The sequence below is a fragment of the Canis lupus genome, chromosome 20, assembly GCF_048164855.1.
Source record: "Canis lupus baileyi chromosome 20, mCanLup2.hap1, whole genome shotgun sequence".
Taxonomy (NCBI): Eukaryota; Metazoa; Chordata; class Mammalia; order Carnivora; family Canidae; genus Canis; species Canis lupus.
In genome coordinates this window covers 5,414,300-5,441,730 of record NC_132857.1, presented here as the reverse complement: position 1 = coordinate 5,441,730, position 27,431 = coordinate 5,414,300, and the positions used below count along the sequence as shown (strand labels likewise).

The following is a 27,431-nucleotide window of genomic DNA, read 5'->3' as shown; positions in this document are numbered from 1 at the left end:
TCTGCCTGTGTCTGCCAGGAAAAACTGAGGGCCCAAGAAATTAAATAATTTGATCAGTCATGTAGTATCTTATTATTTCAAGGTCAAAAATTCTAAAGAGCAATCTTCTATAAAACTTAGAAATTAAAAAACAGATGAAAAGGGTTTTTTTTAAGATTTTATTTATTTAGGGACGCCTGGGTGGCTCAGCGGTTAAGCATCTGCCTTTGGCTCAGAAGGTGATCTTGGAGTCCCAGGATCGAGTCCCACATCGGGCTCCCTGCATGGAGTCTGCTTCGCCCTCTGCCTCTGTCTCTGCCTCTCTCTGTGTGTCTCTCATGAATAAATAAAATCCTTAAAAAAAAAAACAGATTTTATTTATTTATTCATGAGTGAGGCAGAGGGAGAAGCAGGCTCCCTGCGGGGGGGGGGGGGAACGGGGCATGGACTCGATCCCAAGACCACAGGATCACCACCTGAGTCGAAGCCAAAACGCTCAACCACTGAGCCACCCAGGTGCCCTAAAATAGATTAAAAGTTAAATCCCTTTTACTGCTACTGTATTTATGAACTATAAGTTGCAAAATGATTGAAGTTTTGCTTTTTAATGTCAAACGTTAAAGCAACGGTTAATGTCTTTCTGACAAATTGAGAAAAAAAATGAAAAAAAATTTTAAGCAGTGAATGGTAGGAGAGTAAGAGGCCAGATGGTCTAAGCTTTCTGATACAACTGAATTACTAACAAAATTTAAAGCTGGGATATGATGTGTTGGCAATGTTTAAGAGAAAAAAAAGTCAAGAAAACTACACTATAAGAAAAATATGCTTATCAAGGACAAACTGAAAATCAAGTGATTTAGGACCACTCAGCAAAGCTTAATTCATCAGCCTTGACAACTGATGTAGAAGTACAGTCTACAGATTTACAGAGAAAAAAATGAATTATTTCACATTTTATGCTATTATCTATTTGCAGTTTTTTATACTGCTGATTTGTTTTACTTAATAGTCAGTTTTTTTTTGGTTTTTTTTTTTTAATTTTATTTATTTATTCATCATAGTCACAGACAGAGAGAGAGAGGCAGAGGGAGAAGCAGGCTCCATGCAGGGAGCCCGACATGGGATTTGATCCCAGGTCTCCAGGATCATGCCCTGGGCCAAAGGCAGGCGCCAAACCGCTGCGCCACCCAGGGATCCCTAATAGTCAGTTTTTATAAAGTATTATTAAAATGAAGGTGTTTGAACCCATAGTTGCATATTCATCCATTTATTCAACAAGTAATTATCTAGCACTTGCTTTGAGCAAGTTTCTGTCCTAGGCATCTATTATTACACCTGGTAGCACTGTTATATAACAAAAGAAAAAAATTAAGCCTTCCTAATTCACACAGACCTCCCACTAAGGGTCGAATCCTTAAAGACAGTATGATATATGAAATTGATTATACATGAAATTAGAGAAATAGTGAGTATATACTACATTTGGACTATGACCCTGGAAAGTTAAAGTATTTATATGTATAAAAAGCCTTTATAAAGGATAGATTTTTAATGAGGGGTTCACAAAGCCAACGTTTTGTTAGTACAATGAGCATTTTTCTAAAGAGAAGGGCCATGGCTTGTTTTAGATTCTCAAAGAGATCCATGATTACTAAAAGTTATTTTATCATAAGCTACCTTGCCATATGCATTTATGGACTACAAACACTCTACACTGAGTAAAGATTCATTATGTACCATTTTTAAGATGGATAGTTTTGGGGCACTTGGGTAGCTCAGTCCAATTCCTGGTTTCAGCTCAGGTCATGATCTCCCGGCAGTGAGTGAGATGGAGCCACAAGTGGGGCTCTGCACTCAGGGCAGCACAGAGTCTGCTCCAGATTCTCTGTCCCTCCCTCCCCTCCCCTCTCCCCCCCCCCCCCCCCCCCCCGCGTGCTCCCTCATGTTCTACCTCTCTAAAATAAATAAATAAAAGCCTTAAGAAAAAAAGCTGATGGTTTGGTTTAGATTCACGTTTTCTGCATTTTACTTATTAAGTTATCCTGGGCAAGACCCTCCTTGAGCTTGTTGACTCTTCACTCTATGGTGAAGGTAGACACACTGCTTCTGATTCTTAGCAGCCACTCCTAGAAGACTGATATTGTAGCTAGTCTTTTCTAACAGTATTAGACAAACAGCTCTTTCCAAATAGCATTTATTAAGCACCCATATGTACAAGACCTCCTGCAAAATGAGTTTAAATAATTAATGATCTCTATATTTTAGATAACATTTATGACAAGTGATTTCAAGGGCTTGGGTTTGTTATCATTAGAGAATATGGAGTATCTTGAATACTTTGGAAATTTTTTTCAATTCCTGTGAAACTGTGTAAGAGCTAATAACACACATTCTCATTTAGCATGTTCATGAAAAAAATTTATAATGGAGTTAAATCAAATACTATTTTGGTTGATTCCTAAAGGAATATTCAGAACAACTAATTTCTTCACTCTTACAAGAGAGCTTCTGCACTCTACCCACCCAAAAGTTCCTCAGAGGTCATCACTGAGCTTTGAATTGCCAAATCCATCTATCTCCACTTAGTCTTCACCTGACTCTACTTCTCTGAACAAGTGACATTATTAATCACCTGCTACTGAAAACCTTTCCTTCATTTAATTTTCATGAGAATAAACTGTCCGCCTTTGTTTTCTATTTCAGTTGATTTCATCCACTTTCGCACAACCCTTAAATGTGGTTTTCTCCCAAAGTGGGATCCTTAACCACCTTCTCTCTTCATCCTTCACTCTCCCAAGAATTGTATTTATTGTCCAGTGACTGCCGGGATTTTCAATATTATTTCTTTACTGATTCAAAAATCACTGACTACAGGCTTGACTTATTTTTTTGGATCTAGGTTCTAATTTCCAATTATATAGCAAACATCTTTATTTGGCCAACCCACTGGTACTTAAAGGTCTTTTATCTACAAATCTCCTTTGTTTCTTCTATCAATAACATTACCATCATCCCAGGTTACAAATCTGAGTCACTTATGATCCTAGTTTAGGAACATGTCTACTATACAACTTTTGAGGAGGATTTAAAAGATACATGAAATTATAAAAAATAACATAACAGTCACCTTCCCAACACCCAGAACCAACAACTGTTAACATTTTGTTATTTATGCCTAAAAATGTTTTATTCTCCATAAGAAATAACACATTACAGGGGAAGATAGCATCTTTGAATACTACCACCCCCAGTTCTCATTCACCATCCCATCTCTCTGAAAAAACTACTACCATTAAGTTTTATCTCTAGTCCTCTAGTCTATTTTTTACACTTTTATGTTTTTGTGTACGTGTGTGTGTGTGAATCCCAGAGTAATATATATACTATTTTGCATGCTTTGGGTACATAAATGACATTATTCTATATATGCCATGCTAAAATTTTCTTTCTTTCCATTCAAGATTTACATTCTATCCATGTTGGTATAAATAAATATAGCTATGCTTTTTAGATGCTACACATTATTCCACTGCATGAGTTTATCCCACTTTATTCATCAAATTATCTACTGGTCAGCAAATAAATTTATTTCCACTTTGAACTTTTATGAACAATGCTGCAAAAAACTCCTCCGTGTTTCCTTAAACATGCGTGCTAGATTGTCTCCACAGTATATAATATAAATTTTTACATACAAATAGAATTTTTACATAATAGAGTAGTGCATTTTTAATTTTATGTCACTCACACAAAGTAGCTGTGAAAGCCTAAAATTCCACATGATGTTTTAAGAGTATCCACTTCTCTCAAATTCTTGTCAATATAAAATATAATCAGACTTTAAAATTTTTTCCATCTGTTGGCTGACAAAAAAACTGTCATATTAATCTGCATGTACTTAAGTACTGAGGTTACTTTTTCACGTACTTATTGGCTATTATAATACTTCCCTTTAAACTGCCTAGTCACATCCTTTGTCATTTTTCTGTGATACTTTTTGTCTTATTGATCTATAGAATATTAACATATTCTAGATGATAATTCAGATATGTGTTGCAAATACCTTCAGCCAAACTGCTGTTTGACTTTTAATTTGGTTGGTCTATAGTATCCTTTGTCCTACAAAAATTTAGACTTTGATGCAGTCAAATTAATACACATTTTACCTTCCAATGTATGTTAAATAGTCCCTGGAATAAAAAAGGAAATCATAAAGAAACTAAGAAATATGTAGAAACGAATTATGATTAAAATATAATATGTCAAATAGGTGTGACACAAAAGAGAACTCAGAGGTCAGGAGACGAAAAGGTCTTAAACAAGCTAAGCATTTGATTCATAAAGATGGACAAATCAACAGAACAAAACCAAAGAAATAGAAGGAAAGAAATAATAAAGAATAGGAAAAATGTGGGGATCCCTGGGTGGCGCAGCGGTTTAGCGCCTGCCTTTGGCCCAGGGCGCGATCCTGGAGACCCGGGATCGAGTCCCACATCGCGCTCCTGGTGCATGGAGCCTGCTTGTGTCTCTGCCTCTCTCTCTCTCTGTGACTATCATAAATAAATAAAAATTAAAAAAAATTTTTTTTAAAAAGAATAGGAAAAATGAATAGAAAACAATAATTTTTTTTAGAGAGGGTGCAGGAAGGGGCAGATGGAGAGAGAGATGATTTTAAGCAGGCTCCATACCTGGCACAGAACCCAATGGGAGCTTGATCGCACAACCCTGAGATCATGAAGAGTCAGATGCTTAACAAACCAAGTCACCCAGGTGTCCTGAGAACAGTGATTTTTAAAAATAGTACAGATTCACAAAATCAAAAGATGATTCTGAAAAGATTAGTAAAACAGACCTCGGCAAGAATTATCAAAAACAAAGAAAGCGCAAATATAAAGCTAAAGGGGGAGAAATAACCACAGAGACAATACATATAAAAAATAAGTCAGTATTTTGAACAATTATATGTTAAGTTTAAATGTGGATGACTTGTATAAACTGTGTAAATTATATAAAGAAGAAAATAAGTACTAAGTAGTAAAGAAATTAAAATGTAGTCCAAAACCTCCTTTCCATATTACTTATGAAAGGTCCTAAACTTAAAGGAAAACAAAGCAAAATGATGAGCAACATGTATCTTTAAATGCAAGGAGAGTTCAACATCTGAGAATCCATAAATTAACTGGCCCCATTAATAGATTTAAAGGAGAAAAATTATGATCTACCCAAAAAATGCAGAAAAACCATCTTTAACACAAAACCAAAACAAAGGCATAGATGGGAATTCCCTATACGCTAAGAACTACAACAAACATTAAACTTCAAGTTGAAATTTGAAATACACTACAAGATTAGGAACAAAATAGTGATGCCAATTATTATCACCACTCCTCATCATATTAGAGTTCTTGACCAACGTTGTAAGAAAAAGATGTAAGATAACTGGAAAGAAGGGAGGAGGGCTCAGTTGTACCAGCTGAAGCCCACCTAGACTGGTGAGCTCCCAACTGATCCACAGATGACCACAGATAGGGAAATCAGTGCAGCTCATCTCAGCAGAACCAAATGGCTAGAATCCACAGTGTCAGGAAAACCAAGAACTAGTTCTCGTTTTAAGCCAATAAACTTTAGGGGGAGTGGTGGTTGTTATGCAACAATAGCTGACACAAGTAAGGAGTTATGGGTATCCATTACTGGGCGACTACAAAAATAAAATGTGATGGATATCTACAGTGCTACAAAAATAAAATGTGATGGATATCTACAGTGGAGTATTGTGCGGCAATAAGCAGCAACACATTAGATACATACAAAGCAACATGCATGGATGTTAAAAACAGTAGTTACCAAAAAGAGTAGGAAACAGTAGGATACATAAGACCATTTATATAAATGTTAAATATATATGACAGCATATACACAATATGTTAAAAATATGTATTAATCAAATTACATTGGATGCTTATGAGCGAGGGAGATGACTGCTGCATAAATAAAAAAGGGTAGAAAGGAATACATCAACTGAAAAAACAGGGTATGAAATAGCTAAAACCTTTTTCTTTATATAAAAAGTCAATTATCAATGTAACTTATTAAATAGTCCATCCTTTCCCACTGACTTATAAATCTATGTCTATTATAGAGGTATAATGCCAGGTATAAATATATTCTTACTCTGTTTCTGGGGTCTCTAGTCTATCCTCATAAACTGTCTGCAGGCCAACAACACATTTAAATTTTTTCTAGGGGAATCCCCGGGTGGCTCAGCAGTTTAGCGCCTGCCTTCGGCCCAGCGCATGATCCTAGAGTCCTGGGATCAAGTCCCACATCAGGCTTCCTACATAGAGCCTGCTTCTCCCTCTGCCTGTGTTTCTGCCTCTCTCTCTCTCTCTCATGAATAAATAAAATCTTTAAATAAAATAAAATTTTTCTAGGGCCTTAGAATCATTCCTGTAGGAAGGAGGGCAAGCACCCTATAATTTGTTCTTTTGCATAATTGTCTAGATTTTTGGATCTTTACCTAAGAGTTTATAAAATTCCTCCAAAACCAAGTCCTCTCGAGATTTTGACTGGAATTGTTCTGAATATATAGATGCAGAAGAATTAACAGCTCTATCTTGTCCATCTTTCCATGTGTGTTTGTGGGTTAAGGATTAAAGGAAATCAAATGGTTTTGGTCTATTTTCTCTTAAGTTGTTTATCTCTTCACTTATTTATGCCCCTCAATAAAGTTAAATTATTATTTTCATAAAGGCATTGCATATTATTGTTAGATTTATTCCTAGATACCTATTTAAGTTTTTTTTTACCATTGTGAATGGGATCTTTTTTAAAAAAAAATTTATTTTTAAATTTTCATTACTGAAGCATAGCTGACAACCAACACTTTGTCCTGTATTAATGGACCTGTTTGTGGTTTTTGTTTTCTTTTAGATTCCACATATATTAAATGAAACTGTATGATATTTGTCTTTCTCTGTCTGACTTACTTCACTTAGCATATTATATCCTCTGGGTCCATCCATGTTGTCACAGATGGCAAGACTTCATTCTATTTTTATGACTGAGTAATATTCCATTGTGTGCGTGTGTGTGTGTGTGTGTGTGTACACACCACATCTTTATCATTTTCTGATTGTTGTTCTTGTATACAGTATCCTGATTAACTCTCTATGCAGGTTTAAAATCTATACAGTTTCTTAGAATTTTTGTGTTAAAACATCGTGAATACCAATTTTGTTTTTTCCCTTCTGATCTTCATGACTTTTAGTTGTTTTTCTTACTCCCATTCGCTAGAATCCCTGGAAATTACGCTTGTTAGAAAGATGGGAGCTGACACCCTGTTTCCCTATTATAATTAATATGATATTATTTAATAAATAAATATATCAATAATAAATATGATACTTGCCATAAATCTTTAATATAGACACCTTATCAAGTCCCAATCCAGATTAAGAGTCTCAGAAGATGGTGAATTTTAACAAATGCTTTTTGGATCTACTGGGATGATTATATGGGTTTTCTCTTTTAATCTATTCATATGGCAAATTATATTAACAGATTTTCCAATGGCCTTCTTTGCCTTCCTAGTATGTATTTAGTCATCATGTATTTTTTTTTAAGAGTTTATTTGAGAGAGATAGAGAAGGTATGCACATGAGCAGGAGGGAGGGGCGGAGGGAGAGGGAGAAGCAGACTCCCCGCTGAGCTGAGAGCCCAATGCACGACTGGATCCCAGGACCCCGGGATCATGACCTGAGCCAAAGGCAGAGCCACCCAAGGACCCCATTTTGTGTTTTTAAACCAGTGCTAGATTTACTATTATTTATTTAGAATATTTGTAGCTATTATGATACATAAATTCAGCAAGAAACTTACTTTTTTTAAATGCTGGGTCCATTTTAAAGTTAAGGTTAACTACACCTCCATAAAATAAGTTGGGAAAGCTTTCTCTCTTTTACTGTTTCCATAATTGTATAATAAGGCTTATGTATTCCTTGAAATTTTAGTAATAGGCCTGGGTCTGATGGATTTTATTTGAATGAGGAAATGCATATGTAAAATTAAAGAACTTAAAAGCCTGACTTGAACGTTTTCTATTTCTTCTTGAGTCAGTTGTAATTTACATACATTTATATTTTTTTAATTGTTCACAGGTTTTCAAAGTCCTTAGCAACAGGTGGTTCATAGTATTTTCTTATGATTTTCAAACTATTCTATTGGTCATATTTCTTGTTCTTCATAGTGTTCATTTTTCTTTGATCTGTCTTCTCAGAGGTTCATCTATTTTTTTAAACTTTGTGGTTTTACTATTTTCTTTTATATTTCATTAATATTTATTTTTTATCTTTATAATTTCTTCTGTTTAATTTGGATTTATTCTGTTGGACCTTTATTACCATCTAGATGAACATATGCTCACTATATCTTTCATATTTTCCAATAAGTGCATTTAGAGCTACTAAATTTTCCAGTGGGTTCTATTTAAATCCCATCTCAAATTTTTATATGCAATGCTTTCATTGTTATTTAGTTGCAAATATTTTATAGTGTTCATTTTCTCTTTCATCCATTAATTAGTGAGACAATATAAAGTATTTTGATTTTCACCTCGTTTTCTAATTTTATTGTTTTATGATGAACTGATACATTTTGAATGATACAGATTTTCTGGACATTGTTGAGATTTGTCTATAACCTAGTACACAGTTAAAAGCTGACCTACATATAACTGAAAAAAGTATATAATCCTGTACAACATTTTATTAGGTTAGGTACAATGTTCCACATATCTCTAGTTTATGAGGTTTGTCAATCCTGTGGTTCAATTCTTTGATCTCATTTTTCATTTTTTATCTGTTTCATTTTTCAATTTTGGCAGAGGTGTGTTAAAGTCTCATGTTTTGTAGGCATGTCCACTACTTGCAATTCTAAAAGTTTTTGCTTTAAATGATATCTCAAGGCTATGTTGTTAGATGCATATAAGTTTATGATGATTCTATTTTCTGGGTTGTTCCTTTTAGCAGTTTGAAGAGTCTCTGTCCCAATTAAAACTTTTTTTAAGATTTTATGTATTTTATTAATGAGAGACAGAGACAGAGAGAGAGAGAGAGAGGCAGAGACACAGGCAGAGGGAGAAGCAGGCTCCATGCAGGGAGCCTGACATGGGACTCCATCTTTTGTCTCCAGGATCACACCCCGGGCTGAAGGCAGCGCTAAACCACTGAGCCACCGGGGCTGCCCCCAATTAAAACTTTTTTACACTAGGGATCCCTGGGTGGCACAGTGGTTTGGTGCCTGCCTTTGGCCCGGGGCACGATCCTGGAGACCTGGGATCGAATCCCATGTCGGGCTCCCTGTATGGAGCCTGCTGGGTCTCTACCTCTCTGTCTCTCTCTGTGTGACTATCATGAATAAATAAATAAAATCTTTAAAAAAAATTTTTTTACACTAAATTCTATTTTATTACACCAGCTTACATTGGTTAGGATTTTTTGGATGAAGATATTATTCTATCCTTTTTATAACATTTTGTTTTGTGTATCTGTTAAAAATAACACAGACTCATGTTAAGATCACCATAGATTATTTTAATATAATTTCTGGTGTTTTGGACTTATTTCTACTATTTTGATTTATGATTTGTATTTCCATTTTTTTCTCCTTTGTTGCCTTTTATTAGATTGGTCAAGTTTACTTTATTTACTACCCCCAACTTAGTATTTTAGAAGCTATACCTTCTATTTCTATTATGTTAGTATGTGCTAGTTGCTTAAAATAAATGTCCTTTTCACTTCTCATCTTCTCCAGATCACATTTCACACAGTTCCTAATAACTATTTTATTCAAAGGCCACCACAGTCTGGTTCCACTCTATCTTTCTAGCCTTACCTCTCTCTCTACCATATGCCTCTACAAAGCCATACATCTAGTTAAACCATATTGCTTGTCAATCTCTAAATAAAATACAAAATTCCTGGCATTCTCTTCTGGTTCGTGATGTCTTCTCATTTACTCTCTCATTCAATCAACAAATAATTTATTGAAAACTTACTTGGTGCCTAACTCTGAGCAATACCGTAAATGCAAAGGATAAGGTCCCTGGTTTTATGAAGCATCATGTGGAAACATTAAATAAACATAAATAGAACAGAATAGAACACCATGAATACATGAATGAATTCAGCTAAGTTAACTGGTGGTAATTGGCTCCCGTCTTCCACTATACCCTCAAACAACTGTCACTGGAATACACAACTACCCACCAGGTGGCACCAAACCACAACCAGACCTTTGACTGATTGGGAGGTCTTTATCTGAGTCCTGGAACCCCTTCCACACATCTTCCTCAACACACTGTGTTGGGTCGTTTTATTAAACTCACAATAAAGCCATATTTTTTGTGATCTAAGGTTTTTAGAATTATTTAATCACCTCATCGTGGGAGTTTACTGTATCACAAGTTGTAGCTACTAACCAAAAAAGAAAACTGGGGGCCTAGGACAAAAATAACAGAACAGCCTCTAGTTGAGATTGATGAGTACCAGCTAAAGGCAATCCCTCCCTGAGAAAGTGACATTCAAACTGAGATCTAAAGAATGACCAGGAGTATGAAACCGAAAAACTGGAAAGTAAACAGTGTTATGTAAGCACCCTATGAAGGTCAAGTTTGGATTTGTGGAACTCCAAAAAGATAACTGTGTGTGTGTTGGGGGGGGGGGGGGTGTGAGTGAGTACTGGCGTGAAAGGGGTGGAATATAATTCATCAGAGTATAATGCTTCAGAGCTTGGACTCTTGGAGCCCTACTTACTATCTGAATTTAAATCCTTGCTCCACCACTTAAAGAACTGTCTAACCTTGGAAGGGTTACTCAGACTAAGGTTGTTTAGAATATTAATATATTAATATGTCAAGCCCTAAGAACTATTCCTGACAATATAGTAAAGAAATTTTAAATATTAGGGTTTTGGGGTTTTGTTTTTGTTTTTTAGGGTTTTGGTTTTGTTGCTATTATTGTTTCCAAATGAGTGAGAGGAGCCAAATTATTCAGTGTCTTGAAGGCCATGTTGAAATTTCTGAATATTATCCTAAGTGCAATTAGAACCTACTGAAAGGAAAAAAGAAAAGAAAAGAAAAAAGAAAACCTACTGAAAGGTTTTAGGGCAGGGAGTGTAATGATTAAATTTACAAATATATTTTTAAAATCATTTTGGCTAATATATAGAGAATACATTGCTTGGAGTAAAAGGGAGAAAGGCCAAGAATGAAGACAAGAAGTTAGAAGGCCAATGGCCATGGTAGTAACCTATATAATAACAAATAACTACAGATTGGTCTAAGCTAGTAGCAACAAAGATGGAAAGAAATTGATAGATCCAGGAGGGAGTCTGCTTGAAAGATTCTCTCCCTCTACTACCCCTCTCTCCCAGGAGCTCTTTCTCTCAAATAAATAAATAAATCTTTAAGAAACAAAGTGGAAAGAACTCAAACATCCAATTACGATCAGGCATTGACCTTAATCTAGGAGAATATGGGATATCTATTATAAAAACTGGCACTCTGTCTTAAAAATGACTAAGTGAAAGAGAAGAAATGGGTTATATTTTCTTCTCTGACATACCCAATGAAAAAAATTACAGAAACACAATTTTAAAAATAACAATTAGTCCCATCTCATTTCCTACCCACTCCCAAATTGTAACTAAGCACTGCAAACAATTTGTGTTTTTTCATTGTCCTGATTTTGTGAATGGAAAAAAAAAAAAGTCGTTCATGGGTTTCATGGGCCCATTTCCACACATAAAAAAATTAAAATGGTGACATTTAGGAATGCTTAATTCCATTTGACTTGCTCCTCTGCCCCTAAACCCAGAGGCCTTAACTGTCAACTATGCCCTCACGATGAAACTTAAAATGTCCCACCACATAGCAAAAATGCAATAATGTGGAACCTTTAAATTAGCTACCCTATTTGGCAATTCTTTGTCTTTTCTCAACTTTCCCCAGCCCTCCCTACTCCATAGTATTATTTCCTTGAATGCTTGTGTATCTTAATTTAGTTGGTAAGCTTGAGGCCAGGCCCCATGCCTTATTCAACTTTGAATCACTTACTCCCTAGAAGCCACGACGCTGTTTGAATGTAAGTACTTTGTACATATAAATGTGAAGCCTACCAGTATCTCAACTGTACTTAATGAGTATCATATGACAGAGGAAGAGGGAGAACTTCTGCTGCTTCAAAATGTTCGAAAAGAAATGGTCTTAGCTTAATTGCGAATTAAAGAACAATTTCAGGAGGTGTTCATTTATGTGATCTGAGCTGTGACAGAGCAGTTCTATAGTATGGCAAATGTATATGCTTTCTCTTCTAGATTCTAAGATTCTAAGCACCTTGAATGCAGGTATGTTGCCTGTCTGGTCTGCCCCTCTAGTCCATGCTTAGAATAGTGCCTGGCATATAGTAGATGCTCAATTAATATTTACTGATAAATTAATTCATAGGAATTCATTACATTATCTCATATAAACCTAAAAGAATTTTAGTATCTCCCCCCCCCACCCCAATAACAATATTTGGTGATAGGTCTAACACAGTATCATAAAAGCTAGTACATTAACTGGGTTTTCACAATAGCAGCAGCTCTCTTCCAGCACTATCATTCCTAATAGTCTAGGCAATGGTTCTCAAAGTATGACCCCTTGGCCAACATCAGCATCAGCATCACCCACCGAGGGACTTGTTAAAAATGTAAATTCTCAAGTCCCATCCCAGATCCACTGGAGGTGTGCAGCTCGCAATCTGTATTTTAACAAGTGCTCCAGAGGATTCTGATGTGTGGTCAAATTTGAGAACCACCGGCCACAGAAATTTTTGTCTGGAAATAGAGGGATCTCAAAACACAGGTCATAAAATATTACATGAGGCTTTAAAGAAATATACTACATGTTCAAAAATTAGAGTGTCCTACAATAAGTTAAATGAGGTCAATCAATTTAAGAGACATAGAAAGAAAATTACCACTACATAGTTGAAGGCCATTTTTTTTTCCTTAGCAAGGATCATAAAAGTGTATTCAATTCAAGCGACATTTAAAATGGCTTTCAAAAAAAAAACAAAAAAAATAAAATAAAACAAAATAAAATAAAATAAAATAAAATGGCTTTCAGATCCCTACTATGAGTTATTAGGGAAAAAACAACAGCGGTAGACAGAATTACAGAGCAGGAAAGTATGAGAAAAATAATACATGGATGAGACCTAGAAAAACTGCTTCTCATATTCTAATTGAAAGTAAGCACTTTCATTTCAAATAAAGGCACAATCACAATAGTTCTGGCAATATCTGTGACTTTATAACCAACAGAAATCATAAATATTCTCATATTTATAGTTATTACAGATATCTCAAAATATAATTTATGGTCATCACTAGTTTGAAATTACAGGCATAAATTAGATCTGCCACTAGCTCTCATTATTTAATGCATTAGTAACAAGGCAAGTGCATTAATATATCACAATTAAAAATAGTCTGAAAGCTACATTTTACTGTATTTGGTTCCTTGGTAATCCTAGATATTATATTTTATATATTTTAAAAAATTGTTCTGTGAGAAGGCCCAGAGGCTGGAATTCACCATATGATCAAAGAGGCCTGACACAAAAAAGATGAAAAAAACTCTAGAAAAGTTAATCGCTATGTTGAAAATGTTCTTTGACCCCCTTTAAGTGATGCCCTTTCATGAACCTGAGAAAACCCACAAGCCTCTTTCCCAGTTTACAAGTGGGCATGAAGGACGCATAAGGGACAACGACTCCCTTTCCTGAAACAACATTGTACCAAGGCACGCAGCTTTGCATTCTGGAAAGAAAGGCAAGCTGCGACTACCTTAATCTCTATCATTTTTAGTTTAGTTTAAGCGATGGGCATACCTATAGCTCCGATCTACAGAGGCAGACCATTTAGTGGAAGGTGAATAAAAATAGTTAACCAACTAGTAGGGACTTCTGAATAAGAAGCTAAGGAGTTCAGACTTTATTTTAGGTAATGCCTTGATTGTCTTGTTTTACTTTTCATTTACAGTACTATTTGGGAAACAACTAAATTTGTATAAGAAACAGACTTTGTGGGGATCCCTGGGTAGCGCAGGGGTTTGGTGCCTGCCTTTGGCCCAGGGCCTGATCCTGGAGACCTGGGATCGAGTCCCACATCGGGATCCCGGTGCATGGAGCCTGCTTCTCCCTCTGCCTGTGTTTCTGCCTCTCTCTCTCTCTCTCTCTCTTTGTGACTGTCATAAATAAATTGATTAATTAAAAATAAAATTTTAAAAAAAAGAAACAGACTTTGTTTTTTAAAACTCTTAAGAGGCTTTCCATTGCCTTTTAGATAAAGCCCAACAAAGAGACACAAACCTTACAAAGTCGTCAGCAATAAGACTCTCTTACCTCTTCAGCTTCATTTTAATCCCCTTTCCCTCCCATAACCCATATTCTAGCTATATTCAATTCCTTCTATAATTCAAATAGTCCATGTTTGTCTTCCTCCAGACTTCCAACCATGCTAGTCTCTGCTTGGCTAATTACTTCAAACCCTTCAAATATGCTCAAATGTCACTTCCTCAGGGAGGCACTCTCTGCCCTCCTAGGCATTCCCCAGTGGTATACTCCCTAAACCTTTCATTAATCCTTTCATAAGGCTCATCACATTTGATTATAATAACATGTTTAATTGTTCATTCCTCCATATAGCTGAAAGCCTGGTGAGAGCAAAGACAGGGTCTTATTTACCACAAGACACTCAGCTCTGAGCCTGACAGCTACAGCCCTCAGTAACAGCTGGTAGAGGATGAATAGATGGATACTTTGCCTACAGATAGGTTTTAAAGCATTCCTACATTTAAGAACCTTTAGCTATCCCTACTTGACATTTATAAACCTTGTGTACTCATTTAAAATTCTATATAATCAATATTTAGCCTTCTCCTCCGTCTAAATGAGTAAAAATTTATTACTTAGACACATTGTTAAATAGTGAAATTGAGAATTAACTAGTGTTTTAAAAATTAAAATGTCTGGTATCTCAGTTGGTTGAGCAACCAACACTTGATTTCAGCTCAGGGCATGATCTCGGGGTTATGATCATTCTCTACCTCTCTCTCTGCCCCTCCCCTTGCTTGCTCGTTCACTCTCTCTCAAATAAATAAATAAAATCTTTTTAAAAAATAAATAAAAAATAAAAACTAAAAGTCTGAGCACAAAAGAATGAGTGCTACTAGTTTCCAAAAGCAAACGCCCTTTATTGATCTGTTTTCTAGCTATATATACTTCTCTTTCCTTCTATATAAAACATGATTCTTAGAGCATACAAATACCATTTAAAACCATTCCTTTTCGTTTCTGCTTTATTAACTGGCAAGGTAGTTCTTTACTTTTGGCCACTATTTTTTTCCTTTACATAACAACCTGTAAAACATATATTCAAGTGCACTAAGAATCAGTTGTTATTTTAAAGAGGCCTTAAAGGATCCTGGTTTTTCAATTATAGGTGACAAAGCAGAAGCTTTGTTTTATTTTCTTTTTGGATCGCAAAATCTCTATAAAAAGTAACAACTACAATAAAACTCTATTGATTTAAGTAAATGTGTCATATTAAAACACTCATCTTCTACACTCTTCATAATTTAATACCTTATAGCTACTTTGTATACTTTTAAACACTATGGTTAAATGATTTTTCACTTAAACACCCTCTATTAAAAGACAAGTAAAGAATTTAGTGACTTTACTCAGCATATACGGGCTTCCACAAACACAACTCACCTCCATTTTTTATAAACTTGATACTTGTAATGTCCAATTCCCAGTAAATAGGGATTTTCAGGAATATTCCTAATTGCATGATACCGTATTTCATTAATTCTAAGATGTACTTTTTTTTTCACATTTTAACACCTCTGAAATCAAGATGTGTCTTACAACTGATGGTATCCTAAAATTTATAATTGGCAGCATTTACTTCTTTTATTGGTCTAAAAATGTTTCTTACAATAGATTGTATCTTGGCTAAATGAAACACAGTTATTAAAATGTTTTAAACTTTTCTCTAATAATGCTTTCTAACTGGTCTAAATCACAGTACAATAATAATTCAAACAGTTCTAGAATCAAAACTAAATAAACTTAAGATTCATGTTTTACCTTTTTAGAAAACTAGTGACTAGGCTAAACTCAAAAAGTAGATAATTGAAAGAAAATGCTTCTTTAAATAAAAATGCAGCAGAAGTTAGATTTAAGAAGCAGAAATAACAGAAATGAAAAAAAAAAAAAAGACTTGAAGATGTTCAGTCAGTAGTAGCTTCCAAGGAAGTGGAGGCATGAAATAGCCCTAGAGCTTAATCTATAAAAAGAAACAAATATTAGGAACATGGCAGGGGTTAGCAAAGATAACAAATTATTTAGGAGGAAAGATACTGTTGTATTATTTTTTTCTCCTTAAGGAGGAATCATTGTCACCCTTTAAACAAAAATATGGTAGAAGTAGTTGAAATAATTGTAATTAAATGTAAAATTGTAAACATTCTTAGTAAATTAAAAACCAACCTACCAGCATTGTCTTCCTTCTGGCTCAATCTGTTTCACCTTCAGGTAATCCTAGGATAGGGGCTCCTTTTCAGATCCCCAGTTTTTCATGTCGATCTTCTACCTCCCTGTGGCAACAATATGTTCTAATTAAAAGAGTCCTTTTGTGCCACAGGGAGGATTTCTGATGGTATAACAAATACAAAAGTTATCACAGCTCATCATGAAGTCAAATTAATCTTGAGATTTTTCAAGAAAGAAATTTGGCTCTTGAACTTATTTTTCAAGACAGAAATCTCGTTTTATTTTTTAAAACTGCACTTTAAAAAGCTAAGCTTTCATTTACTTAAAAAAAAAGCAGTTCTTTCTTGTTGAATTATGTAAAAATTCTTATCATTTGTCTACCTTTTCAACTAGAATCTAAACGCAATTTTGTTGATCACAAAAAAGTTTTCTTGAATTATTTAACTATTAACACCAAATTTTTATGTTTTGCTACCTGGTTAAAAACCAAAGTCCTGGTCCTAAGGATCAGAAGAGAGAAGTAAGAAGCTACCAGACTGCTTTCAGCCATGTCTTTTGTAAAGATTAATAAATCTACTTGTATTACAGAACATGATGTTAATTTTGCTTAAAATATACATTTTTAAAAGACCAGCAGGAAATATAAAAAGAAGTACTTGCTGTTCCCTTGCTGGTAAGATTATGAGTGATTTTCACTTTTTTTCTTTTTAATACTTCCCAATTTCTCCAATGAGCATGTATTGATTTTATTATAAGAAAAAAATCAAATTTAGGTATAAGAATGAATGATTAAAACCTGTTGTGACCTTCAGATGAAGTTAATCTAATATGACAACATTATGGCTCTGATACATTTTGGATGGTCATATTTATGTTTTTGGATGACTACCTTTTTATATTTTAAATAACACTGAAGTATTCAAGGTTTAGCATATAAACCTTTCAAAAAAGAAAATATATTTAAGATTTTATATAGATGGTTCTCAGTTATCTGCAATACTGAGGCAAAAATCAATTTATTTCAATCTTCATTTCCTAAGAGCTATGTGTTAAACACTATATACTATATTCAACAAAATTTAAATATATGGTCTCTGTCTTCAAGAGACTTATATATCCACTTTGAAAACAAAAGGAGTATGTATACACACAAGAACAGTATAAGAAAGTAAATGATCAAGTGCTTTAGTCCAGATGGTCTAACACAAGATCAGGAAAGAGCATCCTTAATGTAGGCCATAACCACTGTGGAAAGCTTCATGTAGCTGGGCCTTGAAGAAATGGATAATATCTAATCACAGTATTGATAGAAAACTATACTTGCACAAAAGCTCAGAAGCATAAATAGCACAGTCCATGCAAGGGGTAATAAGGAAACCTAGAATACAATGTTTCAGTAGATAAGAAGTCCAGATTAAGAAGGATCTACTTCTGGATGATTCCATGGGTGACTGATCTTGGCAGAGGAGTGGCTTTTGAAATCTAATAAAGAGCTTCAGAAGAATGATAAATGTAGGTGCCAAAGCACAGTAACTTAAGGAAGGAATAACAAGGAAAAAGCACAGACTGAAGGTATAGAGCATTTGTCTTTTTAAAAAAAGTGAAGTGAAAGGAAAGAGAAAAATAAAACAGAGAAGTAAACAAATGTTCTGTTTTAATGTATAAAAGACCTTCTCCATATTCGAAGACATAAGCAAAGGTCCTAATGAAGTTAAGGAAATACTTATGGAGCACTTACTACATCACAAGCACTGTGCTTTGTATATTTATTTTATATAGTCCTCACAATCTTGAATTACTATTTTATGACTGTGAAACAGACTCAAAAAAGTTAAACACTGACAGGTAAGTAATAAAGTAGGAATCTGAAACCAAGACTAACCATCAATATTCTTCCCTTTTCTTCTAAAGACAACTACTTAAAAAGGCTTTAAAAGAAAAAAATATTAATCCCAGGAATAGGACTTTCTATCATATCTGACTATTCTTGGCTCTTCTTCATGTTCCTCAAAATGTAAACATTCCCTAAGGTTACTTCTTAATCCTGTGTCCTTTGTTCTTGATCACAGAGAGTCAAACACAGAATCTAAATATCTTTCCCTTGGAGAAATCTCTCAAATACCTTTGCTTTTGGAGATTCCATTTATTTCCATGGCATCAATTACTGATTTCTAAAACTATCTCTCCTTGACCTTTCTTTACTAAGCTTCACTTGTACTAGATAACTTCTATTTGCCCCTCCAGATCTATTCTCCACCCTTCTTGATGCTGCTCTCTGTCCCAGAAGGCTGACTTCAACATCCTATTGCTTTAGATTGCACTTGGTCAGTGGAGAGCCTTGCCAGGGGATTAGAGGGAAGAAGGAGAAGAAAATCAGAGTCCTTATTCCCTGGCTCCCTCTCTGTGCCATTACCCTCAAGCCAGCTGTATCCTTGACCAAAGGTTCCAGATTCTCCCAAGGTAATCCTCGTTCTCCAGGGCTCTCTCCTTCTGGGTTCCAGCAATCATTCCCTCCCTATGGGAAGAAACAACTCTGCTACTGCCACCTCTGAACTACAGTTCTATTTTTTATGGTCACCCTATACTTGCCCATATATTTATGACTAGTCATTTATTAAATATTTTTAAATTGTTCTAATTTGAGTATGACATCTCCCTTGTGATAGGGCCCTGACTATACATTTGTGCACCTTTAAATACCTAAATATTTCTCCTTAGAAGCTCTGCTTCAACTCAAAATCAACACTACTACCAGACTTATATGGTTCCCAAAACAGTCTTGCCTTCCTCAAATCCCTATATGATACTATGGTCATCACGTAGGGTTAAAAAACTGAGTAATATCTACCTACCTGTGCCTGTCCCCCTAATTTGTCATGTCAAGTATTGCTAGATCTGGGCAGCCCAGGTGGCTCAGGGGTTTAGCATCCCCTTTGGCCCAGGGCCTGATCCTGGAGACCAGGGATTGAGTCCCACATCAGGCTCCCTGCATGGGGCCTGCCTCTTCCTCTGCCTGTGTCTCTGCCTCTCTCTCCCTATGTCTCTCATGAATAAATAAATAAAATCTTAAAAAAAAAAAAAGTATTGCTAGATCTTATGTAGTAGTATTACTTAGATAAGCCCTTTCTGTTCCTGTGGTTTCTACCTTGTTTAACTCAAGTCATCCCTTAACTCATATTACGACAGCTAGTCTTCCTGCTTCATCCCTTCCCCTACAATCATCCTGTATCTCCTGAGATACTAATTACATAGTACTTTCTACTCAAAACCTTCCAAGTCTTTCTGCTTTTTACATGCCTTATCACTAACTCTTGGATTCAAATGGTATTTTAGTCACAACTCTTAGTGGAACTCCCTGTCATGGTCTCATTTACTCAGTAACTTCTAAACATGCCTTAAACTTTAATATTCCACCCATTATTAATTATATTTCCCTCTGCCTTTCACTAACCTCCTATCTTGTCCCATCCTAATCCCACCATCTGTCCTCCTTTACTTTCTCTAACCATTCCCTAATTCTGTAAATTGAACTTTCTTCTGAAAATTTCTTTAACTTCGTAAATAGCACTCAGTTGATTCTATACTGCCTTATATTTTCAATATAATATATATTATATATTATTAACTTATATATATATGTAAATTATTAACCCCTTGAGGGAAAGAAACATGTTGAAGATAGTACTCTCGTACATAAGAAATACAAACTATTTACTGATATATTATCATAAATTAAAGTAGAAGTTTAAGGGGATAAATACAGTAAGTTAAAGTGCAAAATGAAGAAACAGATCCTAAATAGGTCAATCTTCTCAGCTAAGCCTTAAAATATTTCTATCAACATTTAGCTACTATTGGTTGCATTGGCATAAACTTACTACTTGTTAAATGGTAATCTGTCTAATAACCTTTAAAATTTATATGTATTTTATACATGTGTGTATGTATATATATATATATATATATATACACACACATATATAATTTTTTGAGAGTGAACATAAAAGCTACATCTTCAAATCTTAGTAGGGAATCCCAGAGACTCCTCTCCATCCCCAACTCACCACCTCAGTCTATCTAGCGGGCCTCCAGAGCTGGTGGGGTCTGCAGCTACTGGCAAAGGTACTTTCAGCCTGCCAGTCAAGACCACCCTTCACTCATACTCCATTACCATTCCTTAAAGACACTTTATGATTATTGATCTCCAGTTATCATCAAAAAACAATTTTATTTTTTAAAAAGGCAATTTATAGATGAATACGCTTATTTTTAAAGTCTCAAACATGTTTGGTTTTTCCTATAAAATTTGAGAGGATTACTATTACATATAAGCTCTGTGAGGAAAATGTACATTTTCTTGGTCTATACAAAAGGTGAAGCAAAATAGCCAACAGTTACAACTAACAAAATGAGAAATCATTTTATACATAAAATAATTAGGATGGCTAAATGTACATCACTAAATAATTTTAGTACTCCTGCCTGGATTTCATCATGAACATTATTTCTGTTGGAGACATATACATATGGGTATATAGGAATAAAACAAGAAAAACTTCAGTGTAAACATGCAGGAAACAAATATAACAGGTCAGTAAGTGTAATTATGAACATTTTTAGACTAATATAATTTAAGTTATAATACAGGAGCATTCCAGGAAGTAGTTCCTAGATGTACAAAAGGAAATCTTGTTCTATACGATCTCATTTCCACCAATTCACTAAATAAAAACTGCTGTAGACATCTTATAAATACTCCTTTTCCTTTTCTCCCTAGTCAGCTTCTTTTCCAAAGCCTATACATATCTGGAATTTAGGTTAAAAATGTCTAGCACCACAAGAAATGAACCTAATCCTAATCAACTACCTAAAAGGAAACATACATTAGGATAAGTCATAACAGCTTTATTTATCTGTATATGTTCTAGATATCAGAAGAATGAAAAAATATTTATTCAGATTTTAACTTGTTTAAAAATGCATTTTATTCTTTATGGGGTGCCTGGCTGACTCAGTCATTAGAGCATGGGACTCTCGATCTCAGGATTGTTAAATTCAAGCCTCAGGCTGGGTATAGAGATTATGTGAAAATAAAATCTTTTTAAAAATGCATTTTATTCTTTAAATTAAAAAATTAAGTTTAGATTAGCTGATTCTAAACTAATCTATACATATTAACAATCCTTAGAAAGTTACATTAGCCACATGTATTTTCAAGTAAGTCCGTATATTGTAGTCTCAAGTTCTGCATGCCTTATGATGAATAAATGGGAGTATTTTAAATTGTTCTAATTATACATTTATGAGATGTATGAGCCAGCAGATTTCAGTCTGAATTTGGCATTGCCTTTAAAAGAGCTGTAAATGAATTCTAAGTTTCAGTGTTATTCTATAAAGAGAGACAAGAATAGCTATACTATACTATTCTTTATTTTTTGAAGTAATAAAGCAAACATACATTTTTAAAAAAATGTTTAAGATGAACTTCTCAAGTACTTTTAGACTATTTTAGAATTTAGAATAATGTAAGTTATTTACTAACATTTCCTTTTAGTGTTGAAGAAAAATCAATCTAAAACATATTACCAACTAGTCAAAAACCATTTTTAAAATATCACAAAAGTAACTGTTCTTTTTAGCCAGATGATGTATATTCCATTTTTCAATATCACAATCATTCATACCCGTGCTCAGCAAATGACTGTCATCACCCTTAGAGTTCAAGATAACTAAGAAAGTAAAATCCTTTGAACAGATGATATTCGCTTCCTATTTGAAATTGTTTTTACCTAAGTAATTCAATGAAGCACTAATCATCAATTTATACAACCAATAAGATTTGGCTGATCTGCTCTGGCATTTTATTTTATTTTTTTTTAAAGATTTTATTTATTCATTCATGAGAGACACAGAGAGAGAGAGAGAGAGAGAGAGAGGCAGAGACACAGGCAGAGGGAGAAGCAGGCTCCACACAGGGAGCCGGACATGGGACTTGATCCTGGATCAAGCCCTGGGCTTAAGGCAGCACTAAACTGCTGAGCCACCGGGGCTCAGCCCTGCTCTGGTATTTTAATGTGATAAGTATCCATAATTTAAATTAAAAAAAAAATTTTTTTTAAAGGTTTTACTTATTTAATCAAGAGAGAGAGAGATAGAGGCAGAGAGAGAAGCAGGCTCCATGCAGGGAGCCTGACGTGGGACTCGATCCCGGGTCTCCAGGATCACGCCCTGGGCTGTAGGCGTGCTAAACCGCTGAGCCACCTGGGCTGCCCTTTTTTAAAATTTTTTAATGGGAATTTGGTATTGTAGTTTTCATATTTTAAAGTTTCCCATTTGTTACCAAAATAATAGTCTTTTTTATTTTTTTGATCAAAACATTTTCCAGGGGATGCCTGGGTGGCTCATTGGTTGAGCATCTGCCTTCAGCCCAGGGCGTGACCCCAAGGTCCTGAGATCGAGTCCCACATCAGGCTCCCCACACAGAGCCTGCTTCTCCCTCTGCCTGTGTGTTTCTGCCTCTCTCTGTGGGTCTCTCATGAATAAATAAATTTTGAAAACAAACAAACAAAAAACAAACAAAACACTTTCAAGAAATTTCAAACCGGCTCTTTTTTTTTTTCAATCAATTTAAGCTATCATGCTTTTTTTTCTTGTGCTACTAGTTTTGTTTAGTTACACTCTAGTTATACTTCCATAATAAAATCAGTTACAAAATCTACTTCAAAATATCATCCTGCATAATACTTTTAACTGTTCTCACAATTTTTTTCCTCAAGAAGAAAATTCATCTCTGCCATGATGCTTCTGGCTTCAGACTGGAAAACTCTCCAAAACCCTCAAAAAAACATACATATATATCTTCCTGCCACTTCCATTATCTACTGTCCATCACGTACCACTCCAGTCTAGTCACAAAGTCTCTATAAAGTGTGTAGCTACCTATTTTGAGAAAATGAACTGATTATCCCTTCACATGGGGTTTGCAGGCACTGCTGTAATCATTGCTCTGCAGAGCAAGGTAACTTTTAATCCCTTAGCTCAATAAAAAATAAAACTGGAGAGAAAAAACAAAATAAAAGTGAAACTGGAGGAAGGGCAGCATTAAGCCATTAAGCTAGACTAAGCTAATAGTCTTAGGGTGTGCTACTGGGCCTCCACAAGCAGAAAAACATCAAATATTCAAAATTTTTAATCATGAGACTTTGCTACATTTATAGAAATTTATCTAAATACTTAAGAATGCTGGGGCAACTGGGTGGCTCAGTTGGTTAACTCTTAATCTCAGCTCAGGTCTTGATCTCCTGGTCATGAATTCAAGTCCCATGTCAGGCTTCACGCTGGGCATGGAGCCTACATAAATACATACGTAGTACATACATACATACTTAAGGGTGTTCATTAGAATTATAAACCAAGCATAAGGATTCTTTTTCTCCATTAAGAGCTAAAGATAAATTTTAATGTTTATTTTTATAAAAATAGTCATTACAGTCTTTCTGGTAAAATACTCTATTTTCTTTATGGTCAGTGGCAAAAATGAAATGGTTTCCAAGAATTATATAGATTAACCTCCAATTAAACATATAGTTATCTCACCACAGACAGACTGAAATACCAAAATTTCTCAGAAGACAAAAAGGGAAGGAGACTCTGATAGACTGTTAGAAAGATGCTCCTGATCTAAGAAAAAAGGAATCATGCTGCTCCACCAATACTGATTCAAAGAAATTCTTAATTGGTTATAGAATGAGAATACTGTGTTTGTTTTTGAATTAGTTACCCTCCTTTACTAGCCTAAAGACTTCTATAAGTAACTAGTCAATACTCACACTCTTAGAAAAAAATGATAAAGATAATTTTATTATTATGGGCCTATTAACTTGTCCTTAGGGTCCATGATTTGAAACCTGTTATACTTCAAAGAATTGTAATGTTGAACTTTATAAAAAATTCCCTTCAATGAAAGATTTGCCACCAGTTTCCAAGCAGAAAGAGGTTCTGTGCTCTATTACTCATTTAGCAATAGTACTGTGGACACATCAAATAAGAACTCACAAGTAATGAACATTTCATGAGACATCTACCTGTTTCCACATTTTCGGTCTCGACTTCTTGTTCCTCGGCCACATCTTGCATCATGTAAGTCTCATCATCATAAACCAGGACCTGGGCTGCATAGCCCTGCTCTAATCTGGCACTTGGAACTGGCTCCACAATCACTGCTGGATATTCAGAAACCTTTTCACTTTCCTGCAAGAGCAAATTTAGAAAACAACCTTTTAATTCACAAATTCTGGATTTACTTATAAATACTTGAGTTCACATAGTGTCAAGGGGGCTACATAACAAGTTTCATGTATTACGAGTATGAATGTAAAAACCAAAACGAGATGAAAAGGGAACTTTAATCATCTTTTCAAATCTCAGGAGGTAAGACATAAACATTTTACATAAGCAGGGCTTCAGAATTAAGATGACAAATTAAAAACATGCATGCAACTGCACTGTCTCACAAAACCCACAAAAACAAAGTAAAAGACTTTTTAACACAAATCCATAAAGAGAAGAGAGAAGAGCAACAAAGGAGAAGAAATAAGAGCAACAAAATCTTGGAAGATTGAAAGTGGATGGGTAAGTGTTATGAAATGGTTTAGCAGACCCGGGAAAGCCAAATCACAGTCTGGCAGCAAAAAGAAGCTGAGAAATGACACACTTTACAGTGGAGAACCCACAGAAGGCAGTACCCATTACTCCTGGAAGTGGAGCAGCAGGTGGTAGAGAAAGGAGGGGTTCAAACAGGAAGGTTCCATTAAAGCTGTTTGAAAAGCACTTTAATTCCTAGACCTGTTCCCTCCATGATGCTGGGCAACTGGCCCTCATCTCAGCAGAAGATTGGAGAATTAACTTTCTGGTGAGGGAAAAACAAGAGCATCTTTGAGGTATATTAGGCACATTGTTAGCATTGATTTGTTAGCATTGATTCCGCATTAAAAAGAGAATTTTCAATCAGCTTTTTAGTCCTCCACTTTTAATCATGACCAGACAGCTAAGTATTATTAACCATCTAAGGAAAAGCCTCTACCACAGAATACACACACACACACACACACACACACACACACACACACAAACACACAGTCATATTCCTCAGATAAGATAAATCTTCCTCAGAAGATAAGATAAATCTTCCTCAGATAAGATAAATCCATAAAACAAGAACAGAATACAATTTAATAAAGATATTTAAAAAGAAAGAGTTCCTAGAAGTTAAAAACACAATGACTGAAATAAAAAAGACAGAGGGTTGGAAGATAAAATTGAGGCAGTCTTCCAGAAATCAGAGAAAAAAGATAAAGTTTTGAAAAACAGGACAGAAGACAGAACAGTATTAGAGGACCAGTCCAGGAGGTCCAATATCTGAATAATAGAGTTCCAGAAGGAGAAAATAGAGGAGGGGGAAAAAAGGGTTGGAAAGAAATGAGAAGAATTCCAGAAAATTTCCTAGAGCTGAAAGATACAAGCTGCCCATTTGAAAGGACCCACCAGATACTTAATATAAAAAGTTAAGGGAGAACTACACTGAAGCATGCCACTGTGAAACATCACAATGCTGGGGACAGAAAGGAAGATTTTAAAGTTTCTAGAGAGAAAATACAGGTCACATGCAAAGAATATGGACTCAGACTTCTGTCTTCTCAACAGTCATATTAGAAGGAAATGACAGTGAAACAATTTCTTCAAATTGTAAAGGAACATTATTTCTAACCTAGAATTCTTCAGCCAGTCAAATCACCTTATGAAAATAAGATACTTTCTCAGAATCAAAAGATCTCAAAACATTTACCTTCCATACATCCTTTCTCAAGAAGCAAGTGGAGAGTGTATTTCATCAAAACAAAAGTAAAATTTTAATAAAGACAACAACTCAAGATAGAGAATACAGGAGATCCAAAACGGGAGAGATGACGGTAATCTTCAAGAGAATCTTGTGAAGAGAGATTCTGGGATGCCCGCTATGCACTAGATTTATAGGGCCACCAGTCTGGATTGTAGGAACATGATTCTGGAGACAGCATTATAAACTGTCATCACCAAGATAACCACTGGCATTGCTCCTAAGGACAGAGTGTCCAGATAAGCCTATTCCTGGTTTTCATTCATATTTGGTTTGCTTTATCTATTCACTCTACCTTGTACTGCTACCTGGATCAGTTAAGACTCATTTCACCTCCAAGATGTGTTCTGCTTTGATCTACCCTTAAGTGTTGGAAGAAGACCACAAAGCCTAGAAACAAAACAAAACAAAACAAAAAACAACCAACCAGCATTCTTTCCCTGTGACTGCATGTATACCTGCTGAACAAACCTTCAACACCAGATCATACTATTGCCTGAAACCTGACCAAGACGGCCCTATGTTTCTAAGAACTAACTCATAACATTGCTTGCTGATTTCCTGAGTAGAACCTCTTGAAACTCAGTGAACCTGATGCCAGACTACTCCTCCTTTTCCTGGAAACTTTAATCTAACTGTGGTAATACTATCCTTTCCTAACTCAGCTTGGAACATTAATCATTTTTTCAAAGTAAACAACATGTTGTTTAGGAATATATACAAAGACAAAACTATAATGGAAAGTAAAGGAATATTACCATTTATTAAGTCAGGATAATGGCATCTCTGGGGTTATTAAGAAAGGGGACACATTTAATATCCTAAAATACTACTAATTTCTATTTTTTAACCTGACTGATACGTACTATTTTTTGCTCTTAAACATATATTTTATACACTTCATTTTGCATCAAATATTTCACAATAAATTTTAAACATATTAAAAACAAATG

At 35.0% G+C, this 27,431-nt stretch overlaps 2 protein-coding genes across 19 annotated transcripts in view; one reads left to right on the top strand and one right to left on the bottom strand.

Moving 5' to 3' along the window:
- Nucleotides 1-27,431, bottom strand: part of ELF2 (E74 like ETS transcription factor 2) — a 99,732-nt gene that overhangs the window by 25,000 nt on the left and 47,301 nt on the right. For 13 of the 17 annotated variants that reach the window (XM_072788338.1, XM_072788333.1, XM_072788341.1 and 10 more), the window contains one exon: nucleotides 24,668-24,833. In XM_072788338.1, coding sequence (XP_072644439.1) covers nucleotides 24,668-24,833 — 166 coding nt within the window. Of the gene's footprint in view, nucleotides 1-16,584; nucleotides 16,744-24,667; nucleotides 24,834-27,431 lie in introns of all 17 variants that reach the window. The other 4 variants (XM_072788356.1, XM_072788354.1, XM_072788357.1 and 1 more) reach the window with 2 other exon arrangements.
- The window catches only part of LOC140611650 (uncharacterized), a 40,459-nt gene that overhangs the window by 3,992 nt on the left and 9,036 nt on the right, over nucleotides 1-27,431 (top strand). The window contains exon 4 of one of the 2 annotated variants that reach the window (XM_072788372.1): nucleotides 171-8,062. The exons of the other annotated variant lie outside the window; for it this stretch is intronic. The gene's annotated coding sequence lies outside the window, so the exon portion shown is untranslated. Of the gene's footprint in view, nucleotides 1-170; nucleotides 8,063-27,431 lie in introns of those variants that run through there. 2 annotated transcript variants of the gene reach the window in all.